This window comes from Schistocerca piceifrons, chromosome 5 (assembly GCF_021461385.2).
Source record: "Schistocerca piceifrons isolate TAMUIC-IGC-003096 chromosome 5, iqSchPice1.1, whole genome shotgun sequence".
Taxonomy (NCBI): Eukaryota; Metazoa; Arthropoda; class Insecta; order Orthoptera; family Acrididae; genus Schistocerca; species Schistocerca piceifrons.
The window spans coordinates 57,882,062-57,901,019 of NC_060142.1; the positions used below are offsets into that span (position 1 = coordinate 57,882,062).

The window sequence follows — 18,958 nt, forward strand, 5'->3', positions numbered from 1 at the left end:
CTCGCAGCTACTTTCAGAATGGTAGAGCATGCACAGGCAAGTGTTCTCTAAAGCCGAGTGGGTATGGTTACGTGATGTCAATTTCCAGTCCGAAATGTCTGCGCAGACAGGCGTTTTACTGGCGCGAGACACTCCACTCTGTTCCCTGCCGGCGCCGAAGCCGTATAGTCTTTGTTTGGGTATTGCTGTATAATCTTTGCAGATCCAAGTTCAATCAATGATGGCGTCGAGAAATATCAAAGTTGCTCAAAAGGAGCGAGAACACTGTAGATTTCGAATCACTTTGAGTTTCGAAATTGGATAGTTGAATAACCAGTGAAATGGTCTTGAAAGTTCATAAATCGCCAATATTATTTCTGCACATCTTATTTTTATACAGTTTGCATGCAGTGGTGTTTAAACATGTTTTCTAAACGCGACGCTAACCTAGATTTATGTGGTTTGTGAAGTAACATGGCTTGAATATGTGGAATCTAAGCATGTCAGTGCTTTTACGTTCCGTACTGTATCGCAGGGATTGCACGTGAGAGACACCATGATGTGGAGCGCAATGGAGCTGCGAAATACCATATGTAATCGTACGTCTAGTTGCGCATCAGTATGTGAAGTTAGAATATTATCTACCTACAACAACAGTTTATCATGATGGTGTTGTTTGGTTACGAGTAACTTCAAACGGTGTTCCGTAAAATTGTTGGACGAGATCTTCGTGTGTGGATGTTTATCAACATGGAACACTTGCAGCTGATGTTTGTTGATGTAGCATATTAAAGAGTAACCAGTTTTCATATTTACGTGATTTAGTTTAAGTACATAAAATGGCTAGTTCTTCGACACCCGCTTCTACAGAAATTGCAGAACCACTGCATATTCAACTCCTAAAGAAGTATCTCGATTTGGGCCCCTTCCTGTCGTATGTGGAAAAAATTTTCAATACGCCTGTAAATGAGAGTGACCTTTCTTCAGATTCTGATGCCGAATTATCGGAAGACTTGAAAGGAAAACTATTTGCCTATGGATTCTCCACGAAAGAAGAAAGGCGATCAGACCGTGTACGTCTGTATAATTTTGAAGATGTGAGGACTGACAGATTGTGGCTGAGAGACATTCTTGTGAGTGACACATCGAGTTCTTCTGATGAAGATGTACCGCCAAGAGAGAGACTGCAGAGAATGCTTAAAATGCATGTACTTAGAAAAAAGTATCAGAAGAAATTCTATGAAGATCCACAGAACCACCAGTATCAATATTATGGCTCAGGACTTGTGTCAAATTATGACAGGTTCCCTGAACATCAGAAATTTGTTCAGGGAACCAAGAGAAAGAGAAAGGAGAGAAAACAAGAAACAAAACCTCGGAAAATGAGGAAAGTAACAACAAAGGAGCAGAATGCCGCATCTGATGCTAAGGATGCAAGTGTTGCAGATGATACAGAATGTGAAGATGGATACACAAATGTGAAGGAGGAGGATCCAGATTCACTCTTTGAAAATCCACCATCTCTGAAGAGTACACGTGCCAAGAGAAAATCATATAAAATGGCAGAGATCATGACAGCAAGAAGAAAGAAAATTTTTGCAATGCTTGCAAAACGAGAACTTGGAAAAATTCAACGTGCAAAAGTAAACAACCATAAAGAAGTTCTTGCTTCATGCAGACGAATGGCACATGGTTGTATGCGTGCATGTCGTCAGAAGGCTGTGCAGTCTCAGAAGAATATGAAGGAAACAGTATGGCGAGCAAAACGCCTTACAAGGGAAATGCAGTCGTACTGGAAGAGGTATGATCGTGTAGAACGTGAAGCAAGGCGTCGTCTGGAGAGAGAGGCAGAGGAACAACGTCGATTGGATGTAGAGTTGATGGAAGCAAAGCGGCAGCAGCGTAAACTCAATTTCCTTATTACACAGACTGAATTGTATGCCCATTTCATGTCGCGTAAGCTTGGCAGTGGTTCTCAGGAAGAGAGACTTCGCATTCTTAGCCAACTTGAAGAGGAAAAGCTGCCACGACTTGCAGCATTTGATGATTATGATGGTGAGCAAATGAAACAGAAGGCAGAAAGAAATGTTCGTGAAGCAGTGACAGCAGAGCGCAATCGATCCAATCAGTTCTACAAGGGTGCAAGTGATGGAATTGCTGGCCGTGACTTTGGGGATGATCTAAGCTTAAGTGAGACTGGTGTCAGTGCTGTTGATGAACGTCCTCAACCCTCCATTTTTAAAGGACAATTGAAGCATTATCAGTTGAAAGGAATGAATTGGATTGCTAATCTTTATGATCAAGGCATCAATGGTATTTTGGCAGATGAGATGGGTCTGGGAAAGACTGTGCAATCCATTGCATTTTTATGTCATGTAGCTGAGAAGTATGACATATGGGGACCATTTCTGGTTATCTCTCCTGCATCCACTCTACATAACTGGCAACAAGAGATGGCTCGGTTTGTACCAGAATTCAAGGTAGTTCCGTATTGGGGAAGTCCACAAGAAAGAAAGATTCTGCGACAGTTCTGGCATCGGAAGGATATGCATACAAGAGATGCAAGTTTTCATGTTGTCATCACAAGTTATCAACTTGTTATTACTGATCTAAAATATTTTAATCGTATAAAATGGCAATATCTTGTCTTGGATGAAGCTCAAGCTCTAAAGAGCACCAACAGCGTTCGATGGAAGATGCTTTTGGGGTTTACCTGTCGAAATCGTCTTCTGCTAAGTGGAACACCAATACAGAACAGCATGGCTGAACTGTGGGCACTGTTGCATTTTATTATGCCAACTCTGTTTGATTCTCATGAAGAATTTAATGAATGGTTCTCTAAGGATATTGAAAACCATGCTGAAAACAAGACAGGTATTGATGAAAAACACTTATCACGGTTGCACATGATCCTGAAACCATTTATGTTGCGTAGGATCAAGAAGGATGTAGAAAATGAGCTCTCTGATAAGATTGAGGTAATGATGTACTGCCCTTTGACAACTCGCCAGAAGTTGTTGTACGATGCGCTAAAGAAAAAGATTCGTATTGAAGATCTTTTGTATTCATCCGCTGGTTCTAGTCAGTCATCCCAGAATCTCACTTCCAATTTGCTTAATCTAGTAATGCAGTTTCGGAAGGTCTGTAATCACCCAGAGTTATTTGAAAGACGTAGTGCAAAGTCTCCTTATTTTTTTAAATTATCTGATTATTTACTACCTCGATTGATTTATGATGATGGTATTCTATGTCACAGCTTCCCCAGTAAGAAGCATATCTTATATAATCATTTGAATATATTTGCACCTCACTATGTCCACAGTTCTCTACTAGATGATGATGCTTCAGGACAGATAAAGTGTTTCTCATTCTCTAATTTGGCTGGCATTTCTCCAACAGAAATCAGTGATGTAGCTTTGGGAGGACTTTCAAGGGCGCTAATGTTTCTTCCGGCAGTTTATAAGCTTCAAGAAAAGATTTTCTTCTGGAATTATTGTGGTCTCCTAGACACTTCATTTAAGTGGCGGTATCTGCTACTGCTACAGCCCTTGCGTGTCACATCAGCTCCATCTGTATCGTGTAGTATTGTATTGAGTCATTTAGTCTTTACATCAGTTTCTAGCATGGAAAATACAATATATTGCCACACGCAGCACATACATACCTCTATTCCAGAAACTCCAGAGCACAGAATTCACCGAAGCCGTGCAGCTTTTCTCGATAGGCAGCGAAATACTGATTTTAGGAAGCTTGTTGGTGGCTTAGGAGTGATGCAACCTGAAGTAGACACAGCTGATGCAGATGGTGGACACAGTGAGATGTTTGCATGTGATGTGTGGATACAAGATGAAGAGGCAGATGAACAAGAGCACTGGGCACTGCCTCCACAGAGTCCCACTGAGGTGGAGGCTGATGGTGAAGCTGATGGGGAAATTGAAGGAGAGCAACCAAGTTCACCAGTTTTATCATCCGCAGAGACTCATTCTCCACCATCCCAAACAGGAAAGGGGCGTGGGAGTAAAGAAAGAAGCAGGGTAAGAAAAATGATTTGAATTAAATTACGTTGTTGACTATTTGTCAATTACAAAAATGAGTCATTTATGTTTTTATGTCGTATGGTTTGGATACATGGTTCTGGTATTGTATTTTTGAAACTTTGATTTCCTGGGAATGTGACAACTTGCTTGTAATTACTCAGTAGTTTCCCTATGTTTACTTATTATCACTAACTTACATTATTGTAGTATGCTAACAGAAATTTCAAGGTGATACAATAAAGAGGAAAGGCAGCCATTCACTGTGTGATAAGTAGACATGCAACAGCACGAAATTTTTGCTAGTCTTAGAGCTACGGCAAAAATGTGTGTGTGTGTGTGTGTGTGTGTGTGTGTGTGTGTGTGTGTGTGTGTGTGTGTGTGAGAGAGAGAGAGAGAGAGAGAGAGAGAGAGAGAGAGAGAGATCTCAATGTACATTCCACAGAAATAATGTAGATGGGAAGTAAACATTATCAATGTCACTGCTCTCTTGTACCTCTGTATGCACACATGTATCACATTCCACATCATCATTATCTCATAGGTGAAACCTGAGGTCGGGTATTGGTAGGATAAGAAAATGATCAGGAGCTCGAAAGCTAGTAAAATTTTCTGTACTATTGGTATGTCAATTTAGGCTTTACACTGATCAGTGGGGAGAGATTAATGAATTCCTGTCCTCATTTTTTGTATTTATTGGAGTATTTTAATTAATGAATTACAATTGTATCATGGTATTCATATATTACATGAGGATGATCTTAGATGAAAACCTGAAATTGAGTGAAGATATGCAAATGAAGTCATCTCGTATTAGCTCGCAAACATCTTTATCATTTTAATGTACATTTTTATAAGACATGAGTTTTATTTATTTATTAACCTAAAGACCATTTGATACAATAGTATCGGACATGTCAGAAACAAATAGAAATGATATATACATATAAAACATTTACAAATGGGATAAGGCTAAAGGAAAGAAGTTACTTTTAGGAGATGTAACAAGATTTTCTTTCTCTGTGTCAGAGTGTTGCATAGTAGGTACTGCTTCTGTAGTTACATTGCTATTTTTATATTCCATGAGTCATAACTGCGACGTTTCACAAAGATGTGGAAGCAGCCTGTCCAGAAAGATGACACTATATGCTGACCATTTAGGAGGATTCAGTTGTTATGGTTGTGAAAGTTGAACTAAATTTTTCAGTAATCAAAAGCTAATGTAGTGTTAACAAAAAGTACAAACAGAAATAAATTAAAAATTGATTGACAATCATATGTCCCTGTATATCTGAATATCAGAAGTTTACAAAGTGAACTGTTAGTAATATCGTTGAAACATTGTCACAGATGGGACAGCAGGTTGATGTAAAATTGAAAGTCCATCAACATTTTACAAGAACTCTTGAAAACAATGAATTCACATTAATAAAACAATTATCTACATGATGAAATATCAGTAAACCTTACATTATTAGTACTTATTTATAAACATTGACATTGTATCTCTTTATCAGTTAAAATTAATTTTATTGTATCTGTTTTGGGTGAAACAGTAGTTTACATATTTAGACCTAACTTTCTAGTTAAATAACCTTGTAGGAAAGTTTCGCTACCTATAAATAAGATACATTTCAATGCAGTGTTAATCTAAAGTCCTGAGTCTCTAATTATTTCATTTTAAAAATCTACCACCGAAAAAGAACTATGTGGTTGACCACTCATCTGCTTTCAAAAAAGTTTAAATATCTGAAAACTCATAATAGGAGGTGGTCCTGATAGGTTTACTGTCTTGATTCAGGAGAATAGCAAGAACATATTCAAACACCAAGTAGAATATAACCTTTGCATCAATTTTGGACACATTTCTTGAGTTGCATACAGATCTCCTGCACATGATCTGTATTTCTCCATTCTCTTCAAATGCTTTCTGTGTCATTGGAGCACCCCTATATTTGGCTTAATTCCTTCTATTGGTGCAAAACTTCACCGAAATAAATGTTACTGGCATGATTGTTTCCACAGCTACTTCTGAGCCAGCAGCTTCTTTGACATTGTGTCTGCAGATTATCGAGATATTGTTTTTTGTCACTTATCATAGAATCCTTACTGATACACAGTATCTGGATTTTTTTCTGCTAGCTAACACCCCCCCCCCCCCCCCCCCCCCAAGTCACTGGGTCCACAATAGACTTGACACCCTTTATGCAAGGTGTTTGCCTTCTGATTTTATCACATTTGAAAAAGTTTTGTATTTTGACCAGATTACCATCTAAGTTTATGAGATGAAATTTTCAATTTGATTGTATACCAAGAAAACCAGCTTTTGCTACCTTTTAAGGTAGGCTTTCCCATACGAGATTTTTATGACCCTTTTTTTGGGGGGGGGGGGGGGGGCTGGAAGCAAGCCCTTCTTTACCCAAGAAACAGCATTGGTGAGAGACTGACGACATTTATATGACTAAGAGACCTGGGTTTCCATTTTCCAGTTACAAACTTGTTTTCAGTCAATACATATTTTAGTTTAAGCCTGCCCTCTCTTTTTCTTTCAGCTTTCTACTCACAGTATTAAACAACATATTTTTCCCAGGCCAGGGGGATCCTTCTTCTTCATGGTTTCCTGTCTTCTGTATTGTTCCTTTTCTTCCTTTTTATAGATGTTGTACATGGTGGCATCTTTCTGCAACTTTTTTTGAAGTTTTTCTAATATGCTCTGCTGACATTGCTTCCCCAATTTTCTGAATAAATAATTAGTCAGTATTAGTGTAACCCATTAAAGCGCAAGTTATACCAACCAAAATAACTTAAAAATGACAAGAAGTGTTAAATGGCTTAGATTTCAGTAAGAATCCTTAAAATTGTCACTGGTGGGACACAATTACTTCCAATGGTCATTTACATGCTGAACACTGCTTTATTGCTCTTCCTCATTCCTTATCTATGGTAAACGGTATTTGCTATAATTGCTGAATTAAAGAGTAAACTTTTCATGTTCTTTGTCATAGGTGGGTTACTAAATGCATAGTTATTTTTGTAAATTATCTGCATATTTAATGTTTTACTTTTCTTTGAAAACTGAAGTTTGTCTGAAAAATATGGTTCTGCTCTCTTCACTTAAGATTTGAAACAACAGTGGCTGCGGCATAAGTTTAAATACCTGCCAGTATAAAAGCCAATCTTGTTGTCCCCCAGTCTCATCTACAGAAGTGCCAACTTTGTTCAACAGTATTTCCTCAAGTAATTTTGTAACTTGGGTCATTTTTTAGTACAGTAAAATTTAACCTTGTACATTCAGAAAACTACAACAAAAACTAAGTTAAAAATAAAATTAAAAAAAAATAGTCTAAGGCTCAATTTTGTGTTCATGACCCATCACATAATTTTTAAGACTTGTTCTTTGTGTTTCTTCTTAAGTGGAGTAGGAATTGTCATGTTGATAAGTTCAGTTTGTGTTTGAAGTTAATTTTATTATCTATTAAATCTGCTAAAATCCTCATAATAGAATGCAACAAAAGACTGAGTGAAAGTATAGAAGTCAGCTGAATCTGTTCTGTGAACCATATAATTATGTTTGCTTACAATGCTTCACATTTTGCAGTGAACTACTTTTGATTTTGTTGTGTCATCACATTTATTACACAGATGTAGCCTCACAATGTTCAGATACTTGTCACTCAGGGGCTGCACACTGCAATCTGCCTGGGAATTTGTTTCTTTTGACATGTCCTGAATCTATAGATTACAATCTAAGATATATAAAGTGTATAGATTTAATCAGTTATATTCTCATAACATTTACAGCTGGAATGATTAACTTGTACTTTAATATTACATTGTCCACTGTTCGACTCGCTCCCTTGTTTCTTGGTTTAAAAGCCAGAAGACTATGCCACATCTGGATGATTCTGGAATTTGTTTTATACAAACAAAGAACAAATCTATTGGGTTGGTGCATAAGTCCATGCCATTCTTTATAGGGTTAGTGCCACTGCATTGTGAAGCTTAATGTTTTGTTATTCAGTTCTTTTTCGTCGGTTTAGAGTTTTATTGTTGCAGACAGGGATGTGAAATTAACAGCTCATTTGGCCAGTTTCAAGGCTAATCAGTAAAAGTAGTCAGCACGTGCATCAAGCTCACTCATTACTTGTGAGATTGACAGCTGTGTCAGAGGGATAGCGAGTAACTCGTGGCTCAAGCACAGGTGCACACAAGAAAGGTGACGTCAGTCATATTCATAGTGGAAGGGAAATCGGTGAAGTGTAATAATGAGTGACCCATGACGAAGTGCACACTGATAAGTAAACATTTGTTGAGTAAGTTATTACATCATCATAATATTTAAATCTTTGCATTTCCTTGATCTTTTGTTTAGAAACATTGTAATATGAGGAAATGGCCACGCACTTTGTTTGTTGAGCATTTGTCTAGAAGTAAAATTTGTGTCATCATACCCTCTTTATGAAATCATTTGATTTAAGTTACATGGAAGAAATAACATTTTTATGGTATTTAAATGAAAAATAAAATTAAAAATGGGAGATAAATGAGTAGGTCAATGGAGGCATCCGATCTCACCCATCGGCTTTGACCCGTGACGTAAGGGTGTTGTGGTGTGTGATGTCATGACGGCGCAGAGTTTAGTTTATGAGTGTGTTGTGTTTGTAGGTGTCGTCTTGTTGCGGTTGGTGGTGGTGGTGGTGGTGTGTGTGTGTGTGTGTGTGTGTGTGTGTGTGTGTGTGTGTGTGTGTGTGTGTGTGTGCGCGCGCGCGCGCCTGATTGGGGTGGCTGACCTAGTGTGTACAGCCAGAACTTCTTTGTGGTAAGTAGTCGTTTTTTTTGGGTCTATTGTTCGTGCATTATGATGATTGGTGGGGTTTTTATGTGTTGTTGGGTCGGTGTTATTTACTGCATGTGTTGGTGGTTGATGTTTTGGCACTTGTGTTTGATTTATGTATCTTTGGGGAAGTACTCAATTCCAATTTTTTTAGTATCGTCAGTTGTATTTGAGCTATATAGGTAATGTGAAGTGACCGATTCCAATTTGTCGTCGTAGCCATGTTTGTTTTGGTATCATGAGCTGTTGTTGACCTGTATAGATCAAGGGAAGTGTTCGATTCCAATGTGTCGTAGCTATGTGTATTTTGGTATCATGAGCTGCTTTTGACATATACAGGTCAAGGGAAGTGTCCAATTCCAATGTGTCGTCATTGCTATATGTGTTTTGGTATCGTGAGCTGCTGCTGACCATATAGGTTCAAGGGAAGTGTCAGATTCCAATTTTTGTTGTTTTACATGTTGGTTTTGTGTTATCGACAGTTGCAATGTGATTATAATTTTTGTAGTAGTTGGTTTTAATTTTGTGGTATCGACAATTGCGGTTGAGCTGTCTAGGTGAAGGGAAGGGATTGATTCTTGTCGACATTGTAAGTGTAGCGGAATTTAGCGATTTTGTGGTGTTTCTGTGTTGTCGTTTTATGTGGTTTGGGATTGTGGTGTGTGTGTGTATGTGTTTATATTTAATTAGTCCCCATCCAAAAACCCACAATTTTCCTCGATGGACGCGTTAGTTTGATTATATTTTTGGAGGCAGATGTGTTTGTTGGTTTTATATGTATTTTGATGTTTGTTGTCATGTTTATGTAATGACGTCATAGGCGCCATATTGGAGACATTGAGAATGGTCGTTTACGCCACATTGGTGACGTCATGGGTCAAAGCAGACGGATGGAATTGGACGCTTCTGTAATCTGTAAATGAGTCATAACAGTTCCCTCAGTAAATAAGAAATATTTAAAAGATCATGAACCTTCATCGCTTACTGAGCTTCTGGCTTCATGTAAAACTGATACAACTTAAATTAGATGATGAGCAAAATAAATCCATAAATTTTCATAATTTCAATCCACCACCCTTCAGAAATTAAAAGAGGTATGAAAATAAAATTTATGCACTCTTATTTCAAATGGTTGTAAGAGCTAAAAAGGGAAACTTCAGGAAAATTCTATAACATTCTCTTTGTCATCTCATTCATCTAACACGAAATGACAAAAATTCCTTGTTAAATTAAGCAGCTACAGGAACTATTATGGCTTGTTCCTGGTCCATCCAGTGGAACATACATCCCATCTGCTAACATTCATTAAACACACTCCTACGTCGTCATGGCACTGCGACAAACGGTACATGAGTATTAATAAGCCTCAAGAGTGCAATGGTGACTTTCAGGCTCTCCGCATCAATGATGTCTATATCACTGGCTCCTGCCCCCTTGAATCTCATAGCTGTGAGGAAGCAACACGGCTGCTGCGAGTCTAAATTCTGGGATAACTAGCTCTGCTAACCAGTATGAAGTGTCAAAAGGTAGAAATGAATGCTTTCAACACATTTTATTCTTAAAGTTTAATCGAGGGACTAGTGCTGCAGAATCCTTGAGAAGAGTTTGGGGTGTGTGTAGGAGGGAATCACTTTGAGAGAATGGCAATGCAATTGTTTTCTCATTAGCGAGAAGGAAAGCTTGACTTACCTGATTAACCACATTCTGGAGACCTCTTTTTGATAAATACTAAGTAAATTATTTAGTTCATGATAATCCTCACCAAAACAATGTGTGAACTGGCACAAATTAAGGAATTTAATCACTAAACCATTCTGTGCCATTTATGTTAATTGGGTGATTTGCAGGAATTGGGTACATGGGTACTACTATCAAGTCCTTTTTTAGCTGTTCTAACTACATTTGTTCATACTAATTTTCCAATGGGTTCTAATAACCTCTTCATTAAGTGCATATAAACCACAATATCTCTCTCTCTCTCTCTCTCTCTCTCTCTCTCTCTCTCTCTCTCTCTGTCTGTCTGTCTGTCTGGGTGGGTGGGCGCGCACGCTAGCTGGCTCATTACCATTTGGCTTGTCATAGATACGAGCGATTCTGGGGCAACATTGTTCCCGGTGATGAGAAATGTTGCCTGTACATGGACTTAAAGAGGAAATAATGTTTCAGCCTTTCAAAAAAAGAAGTAGGTCATGTGAAGAATTGTGCACACCTTCAGAAAGAATCTTATTCTGTGTTGAGTGGAACCAAACTGGCATTCTTCATCATGCATTGCTGCTAAGAAATGAAACAATAATAGTCGCTGTGTACTGAACAGCTCAACAGCTAAGAGGGCTCTGTGTTGCTATTGAAAACAAAACATATGTTAGACCTTTGTTGTTACTCCACAATGATGCATATCTGCATATGGCCAGAATTCACCAGACGTAGCCACTTTTGGTTATCATCTTTCCTGATCTCTAATATAGAGGGCCAAGTGTTTCTGGCTAATGGATTTCTTCAACTCAAAACCATAACAGTTCTACATTATCAGTCTTGTTACTGAGTTTGATACTCATTTTGATGGGTTGTCCCCTTCAGGTTTGCTATGCCTATTGTAGTTTCACTGGAGCCCCATTGGTTATCATCTTCAGGGTTCCTTTAGGACTTTCACAGCTAACATAGCGGTCTTGAGGCACACTTTCTTTGCCTGTACAGAAAATCGCCTTCTTTAATCTGTTGCCCCTCTCCCATGATGTGGGCAAGTGTGTTGCATTGTAATGTAATGTAGTGTATTTTGCACTAATAAAATAAAATCATGGCATCGTAAAAATGGTGTGAACTTCCAACTGACCCAGTAAATGTTGATTGAATGCTAATAAAAAATGGAATTATTGTAAAGTTTACATCCACATTTTGGACTCGGCAATGATATGGTACAATTAAACAGTATTGTTTCTATTTTTAGGTCAAAGAAGAGGATAATTTCCCTGTTCTTCCTGAATTTCCACACAGACCAAGGAAGTCACGCATACTACCGTGTGAACCTACACGTATGCCTCCATTCCTGTTTTCCGGCTGTCCAAAGGCTCATGCGCCACCTCCAGAACTGTACTGTGTCAGCAGAAAAGCAGCGTGGGAACAGCAGGACTTGATGAGGTGGTCATCACCTGAGTCACTCAGTGCCTTGTGGGAAGAATTGTGGGGATCTCCAGCAGGAATTGAGGCAACAGCACCACCTCATGGTTGGTCACGTATTGTACCACCAGATGGCCGATCACTAGTTACAGACTCAGGAAAACTGACTGTTCTAGATGGCCTGTTGAAGAGGCTCCGTGAGCAAGGCCACAGAGTTCTCATCTATTCACAGATGACTCGTATGATAGATCTGCTGGAAGAGTATGCACGCCATCGTAAACTGACTTATATGAGACTTGATGGCTCAAGCAAGATTTCAGAGAGACGAGATATGGTTGCAAGTTTTCAGCAGCGTGAAGATATTTTTGTATTTCTCCTCAGTACTAGGGCTGGAGGCCTGGGTATTAATCTTACAGCAGCAGATACTGTTGTATTCTATGACAGCGATTGGAACCCCACGATTGATCAACAGGCAATGGACAGAGCTCATCGTCTTGGACAAACAAAACAGGTTGGCAAAACATGTATAGAAGTCTCTGAAAATGTATTTTTGCCCTGTAAATGTTCATTTCTTGATGACCGTATGGTATTGTGTTATAGAGTTCAAAATGATCTGTAGTTTCTTTTATGGATTTGTAACTTAGTTAATTAAATGTTTGTTTAGTATTAAGTAAATTTCAAGTGGACTCTCCATTTGCTTCTACGATTATATTATGTCATGTAACATGACTTACACCTCTGGAAATTTTGTTCTCTCTGAACTCTGACAGCCCGTATCATGATTTAGATTCTATGTTAATCTGCAGTCACAAACTGTGTGAACTTATTACCGGGTCAAAAGAATGTTAAGCCCAATCACAGGAGGATCATGCTTAGAAAGGCATTGTTGTGATCAATTTAGAAAATGGCTAAATTTCATTCTGTATGTCAGAAATTTGCTCGAATTCTCATTTCACCCCCATAATTTATTAATTCAAATACTTCTGGATATGTGAACTGACCACTTATTGTTTTGCCTATTATTTATATTTACCAATCTGTTTCGTATAACTTTAGCTCAGTTATATTGAACCTATGGAAAAGCATCACAGTTTAAGCTCATTTTCAGCAATTTTAATGTTTAACCAAATTAATGTAACTGAAAGGAATGCGTAAAACACGAGAGAGAAAATTCACTGTGTAATACAAACTATTAGGTAACACTCCCAAAGCTTACCATACACTGTGTAAGGACAACATATTTGAATTACATGTCAGTCTGTTCTCCCACAACTGCTGCTCTGTAATATCTGCACAGGAGAATAATTTTTTCTATGTCTCTCACATTTGTTCTCCATATGAAAGTATTGGAGGCAAAGGAAAACTTGTAAGAGAATAATTCTTTGGAAAGAGTTTTTCATTTATCAGTTTGTATGTTCCATCACTTTTCTGTGTCTCTTGTGGTAAATGGCATGCAGCTCTAGAAAAAGGTTTAGCCAAATAAGAAGATACTTGTCAATTTAAATGATATTTATTGACACTGCTCTCTTGTTAGACCAGTCAAGCAAAGTAATTGCCCACTTTCTTGGGTTATGATTTGGAATTAAGCAGAGAGGCTGTACAAATCCCATACCAAACGAAAAATATTGCTGTGACCTAGTTATTAATCTCTCCAAAGAGGGGATGGAATGCTTTGATAGTCATTAAATTGCTGTTGTAAGAAATGTTGCATTCAGTCTAATATTGTTGTGAGAAAGTAAGGAACATGACTTTTGTTATCTTCATAGTATTGATACTGAAACATCAATTATCTTGTTTCATTTTACGCGTAGCATACATCAAACTCATGAATAATCAAAATTCTTGATATAATCAAATACTGGAAAGTCCTGGATGGGAGAACAACAATATGGAGAAAATAATCTGCTGCTCACCTCATACAGGAGGCACTAAGTTGCAGAAAGGCACAATGAAAGAGACTGCTAAAATATTAATTTAACAGACAAGGTTCTTCTGAAATAGAAAACACACACACACACACACACACACACACACACACACACACACACACACACACACACAAAAAGCAGAAGCCACACACACATGCCCACTGTCTCTGAGCACAGTAGCCTTGTTTGTGTGGCTTGTGTGAATGTGTGTGTGTTTTTTATTTCAGAAGGAGGAAATTGTCTGAAAGTTTAATATTTTAGCAGTCTCTTCCATTGTGCCTGTCTATAACCAAGCGCATCCTCTGCATGGTGAGTTGCAACCTGTCCTTTCCATTTTATTAAAAATTCTTACATTTTTAATAGGTGCTGTATTACCTGCAGTATATTTTTAATATCATTACATGTTTAAGAGTTGAAAATAGTAACTGAAATTATTTTGATACAGGTGACAGTGTACCGACTGGTATGCAAGGGCACAATTGAGGAACGCATGCTACAACGTGCACGAGAAAAGAGTGAGATACAACGGATGGTGATCAGTGGTGGAAATTTCAGGCCAGATTCTCTCAAACCAAAAGAAGTAGTATCACTCCTGCTCGGTGATGAAGAAATAGAGAAGAGGTATAGACAGCGTCAGGAAGAGAGACGAGCACGTGCTGCTGCTGATGATGTAGATGGGCGGAAGAGAAAACAGAAGTTGGATGCTGATATGTCAAGAAGGGATAGTGATACTGAAAGTGGCAGTACAGCTACTGGAAGTCTGCCGAGTAGCGTCACAGAAGGAGCCCTCGCAGGTCCCTTGGAAGAATCAGAAGATGGAACACGTTCTCAGATCCTTCCACATGAGGAATTTCCTCCAATACTTGGTTCCACGGGAGTGATTCCTGGACGACCCAGGACTGGTCGCGGAGGAAGACGCGGTAGGCCAAGAGGTTCTAGGCGTGCAATTATTGATGGACGACCTCTACCACAACCTGTGAAACCTCAAGTAGCCCCAGTGAAAGAAGTAGAGGTACCTGTTCCTGTTTCTGTCCCAATGCGTCAGCCCGGGCAGGCTCCTCCAGTAGTACGCAGGGGCCCCGGTCGGCCACGACTGCGACCTTTAGGGCCGTCACATCAAGGAGGTAGAGGAGGCAGAGGTTCCAGAGGACCTCGTGGGAGAGGTGCCTCTGGGCCACTCCCTGTACCTCTACCATTGAGATATGATCCGACATCAACACCACCTCCAAGCCCTTTTAATTTTTATTCTCAAACAGAATAGAGAGAGAGAGAGAGAGAGTGTGTGTGTGTGTGTGTGTGTGTGTGTGTGTGTGTGTGTGTGTGTACACGTGCACCTTTAGCTTCTGGAGTTTGTTGTTTCACTTTGATTCTGTTTATTAAGAGTATCCATAGCGTATTGGCTGCAGGTAGAATATATGTTGCTGGCGCATTGATACTGAGATGTCTGTGCAAAGTATTTGATCTTTTCTGAGATTTTCCAGCCTAAAACCTTCCTATCTGCTATTGTTGTATAGGCTGTCTAAGCTCTATTTTGTTCAGAAGAAGAAAGTGGTTCTGAAGTGGTCAAGCATCCCAGTCAAGTGTGCAGTAACCACGGGTTACAAAAAATAGTGCAATTGTTTTAAGACTTTCATTTTATATAAGGGTGTTTAATTCCTTCCTTTCTGTTGCTCAACTCTCTACTCGGTCACAATTTGTACTAATATTTAATATTTGAATGGAATCATGTCTAACACTAAGATATACCTGTGGTATATAAACAAAATGTGCAATTTCAGTGTTGGTAGTGAGAATCTAATTCTCCAAATGTGGAATGTTGCCAGTGCCATTAGTGAACTGTTCCCTCTCTTCAGTAGTTGTTTCTGTAAAATTGCAATAAATGTCTTAAATGATGGTTCCAGATCTCTGAATGTATACATAATTTGTGTACATGTCATTTTTGCCAATTTTCTCCTTTTTTTTACGTAATTTTGTTGCTTTGTAATGAATGATTGGCAGATAACGCATTCATTGAATGACAGCCATCATGTAAACTGTATTTCTAAACAATCTGAAAATCAGGAATTCACCTATATTCTCTTTTCATTGCAAATTTACGTACTTTATTATGCGTAGAATGAAAAACTGCAGTTAATTTTTTGTGAATACCAATAATAAAATCTGCTAAGACAGTAGACAAAAAAACATACTGAGAAAAGTCGACTAGAGATTGCTGATCAGTTGTTTCAAGTGAAGAGATTATGGAAGAGAGGCTTTCATTTAATCTCCAATATGGCTGTGACCGATGGAGGCTGAATTAAAGCTCTGCATACTTTACAATCATAATTAACTCAACCTAATAGCTACTAAATCCACCATATTGAATATCTTCATACATTAAGTTACTACATTACAAGAAAATTTGATAAATGAAAATTATGCTTATTAACTAGGATATCCAATGCCAAATTCTGCACTATGAGTTACTTTGAGATCATAGTTATCACTTCTGCAATTACAAATTATGTAACTGTTGTGGAATAGCAACAATGTGAAATAGGATAGATTGTTCTTACAGCGTAGAGGAGCTGTTGAGCAGGATACTGGCAGTGTTCAGGACTTATAAATGGGCATCTAAGAGGGTATAAGAACAGGAAGAGATGTAATTCATGGTACAGGGTGTAAAAGAGCATGTGTTGGGATGGTGGCCAGGCTGCCAGTGGAGTGGAGGGACTATTCTAATTGATTTATGGAGGAGCAAGGAGAGTATGCGTGTTGGCAGGTTGGTGGTAACAAGCAGAGACAAAGCCAGTTCTAGATTTCACACTCTGCTCACTAGCTCCTGTACCACATGTGACATCCTTCCACGTTTCCTATTGGTGGCTTACTGTACACATGCCTATGTACCACACTGGTAATATTCATCTGTGGGAACCGTGCTTGGCCCAGGAATACAGGCCTGTACCGCTGTGAACTGTGGGATCAGACTTCCAACAAGTAATGTGTAGCAAAGAAAGAATCTTTCCATCCTCTAAATTTGCAATAAATTTTCCTCAGTTTCCACAAATGAGTGAGCACCTGTACACACTTCCCCCTTCCACATGATGATGTCTGATATTCCGCATAAGAGCTGGTGCCTTGATAGAGGCATTGTAGACTATGGGAGGATGGATCATACAGAGAAGATATTGCTCATGAAAGTGCATTATTTTATTGTCAATCAGCATTTAAATTTTGAATTTGTTTAACCTTTTAGATTACAGTCATATCGAAGTATAGATCCTAGAATGATTGGGGCTAAATTATGTCATTATTAAACCAAGATTTAGTTACTTCATATGAGCTGCTTTACCTAATTATGTGTGTTGCCATAGGGAAATGTGTAGTAGAAAATTATATGTACTTTTTAAACATTAGAGAGAAAGGGACTGTGTGTATCTTGTAAAAGGATACAGCTTCTGTACTTTCCATTCTTGCAGATATATGCATAAAATGTAATCGAGAAAAATATTTGCGTCTAATTTGTAGGCACCACTGCAGTCATAACAGAAGTGTGTGTTATGTGAAATTGTTACATAAGTTTTTAAACACTTTTCTTTATAATGTAAGTTTGGAAAGGTTATTAATGTAAAAAATACACTGACGCCTTTTATGAGGCAAGTATGGATAAGACCATAAGAACAACTTAAGTAAGGTTCATCATTCAAATACATCATTGAACACCACATCAAATATGAATACCAGCTGTCATAATGATGTAAAATGAGTTGGCACATAGGTGATGCACCAGAAAGGCCATGTAAGCTATACTCTTAAAATTGAAATACAGATCTTCTATACTGGGTTACAGCTACCAAGTACCCGAAGTTCTAAAATGATTTATATCAAAATGAGCACAGTAATCACAAAAACTTTTAACTGTTTCATTTCACTTAAATTCTGAGATCAGTTCTGCAAAAGTTGTGTCCTGAACAGCCAGTTCCCGTAGTTCAAATTAAAGTAAAATTAAATCCACTACAAAAATACCTGGAATTAGACCATATGAATGTGAAGTGACTTTACTAAAATAAATTTATTTTACATACATTTATTTTAACAAAAAAAGTTTAGTTAACATTAGTACTCTTTCCTTCTTGTTACATACAGTTTCAGTAGTGGATATTTGTTATGTAGGTGTAGCTCTTACCATTTAAATGTGTGTCCCAATATTTACAAAATTGGTGAACATAAATTCAAGGTTTCCTGTACCAATTGTACAATTATTTGCATCCAGCTCCATCACAATAATCCCTGAAAGAAAATATTTGTCTTAAAGTATGCTAAATTAATAACTTATTGGAACATATTCTGGAGATTAAAGCTAACGACCTGCAGGCGGTGAAAAATCAGAAATAAAAGAAGTACAATTCCTGGAATATCTAACAAGAAATTCTAATGAAAGCCAAGAGATATGCATCTATCAGTATGAAATATGTATTTAATGATACAGTATGTCTTGACACTCTCACCATCTCACATAATAAAACAACAATTTTAAAGTTGGTGGTACTGCGTGTAAGAAAAATTACCCAGCATTCAAATATACTTGTAGGACCACAACTGCACGGTTCGCAAATTCAGTCTTATCACAGTCCACAATCCCAACCTGAGCATATCTGTTGATGTACATTTGCTAATTCTCATTAACTGTGTTACACCTGGACTGTTATTAAATTTATTCCAGTATTTGAATAAGTGGCCATCAAAACACGAATACATGCTGTAATTATTTACACCAATGGTACACACACATTTGGAGCCGAAGAAGATGAGCCTTTTGATTCTGACACACATACTTACTTACATATATGCCTCATATTTTTAAATTGTGGGATGAGCTGATGCACGGAATTTCATTAGCTCCCTTCTGAAAGTGACGAAACTGAAACAGGGAATTTTATAAATAATTAAATTTTAACAATCTAAGGCACCAATGTCTTTTTATTTACTTTTTAATTGCAGTGTTGGCTACTATGCCATTCTTTAAGATGTGTGTACAGTTTTGCACAGTAATACATTTGTGCAGCAGTAATTGTTCAGATAACCTTTCT

The 18,958-nt window shown here is 38.0% G+C and overlaps 1 protein-coding gene across 1 annotated transcript; it reads left to right on the forward strand.

The window, feature by feature from the left end:
* Positions 1–234: 234 nt before the first annotated feature.
* LOC124797896 (chromatin-remodeling ATPase INO80) lies at positions 235–18,115 on the forward strand. Its single transcript, XM_047261012.1, has 3 exons — positions 235–4,013; positions 11,792–12,472; positions 14,335–18,115. Exons 1-3 carry the CDS (start codon positions 819–821, stop codon positions 15,148–15,150), a joined length of 4,692 nt encoding a protein of 1,563 aa, XP_047116968.1. The 5' UTR covers positions 235–818; the 3' UTR covers positions 15,151–18,115.
* Positions 18,116–18,958: the final 843 nt, after the last annotated feature.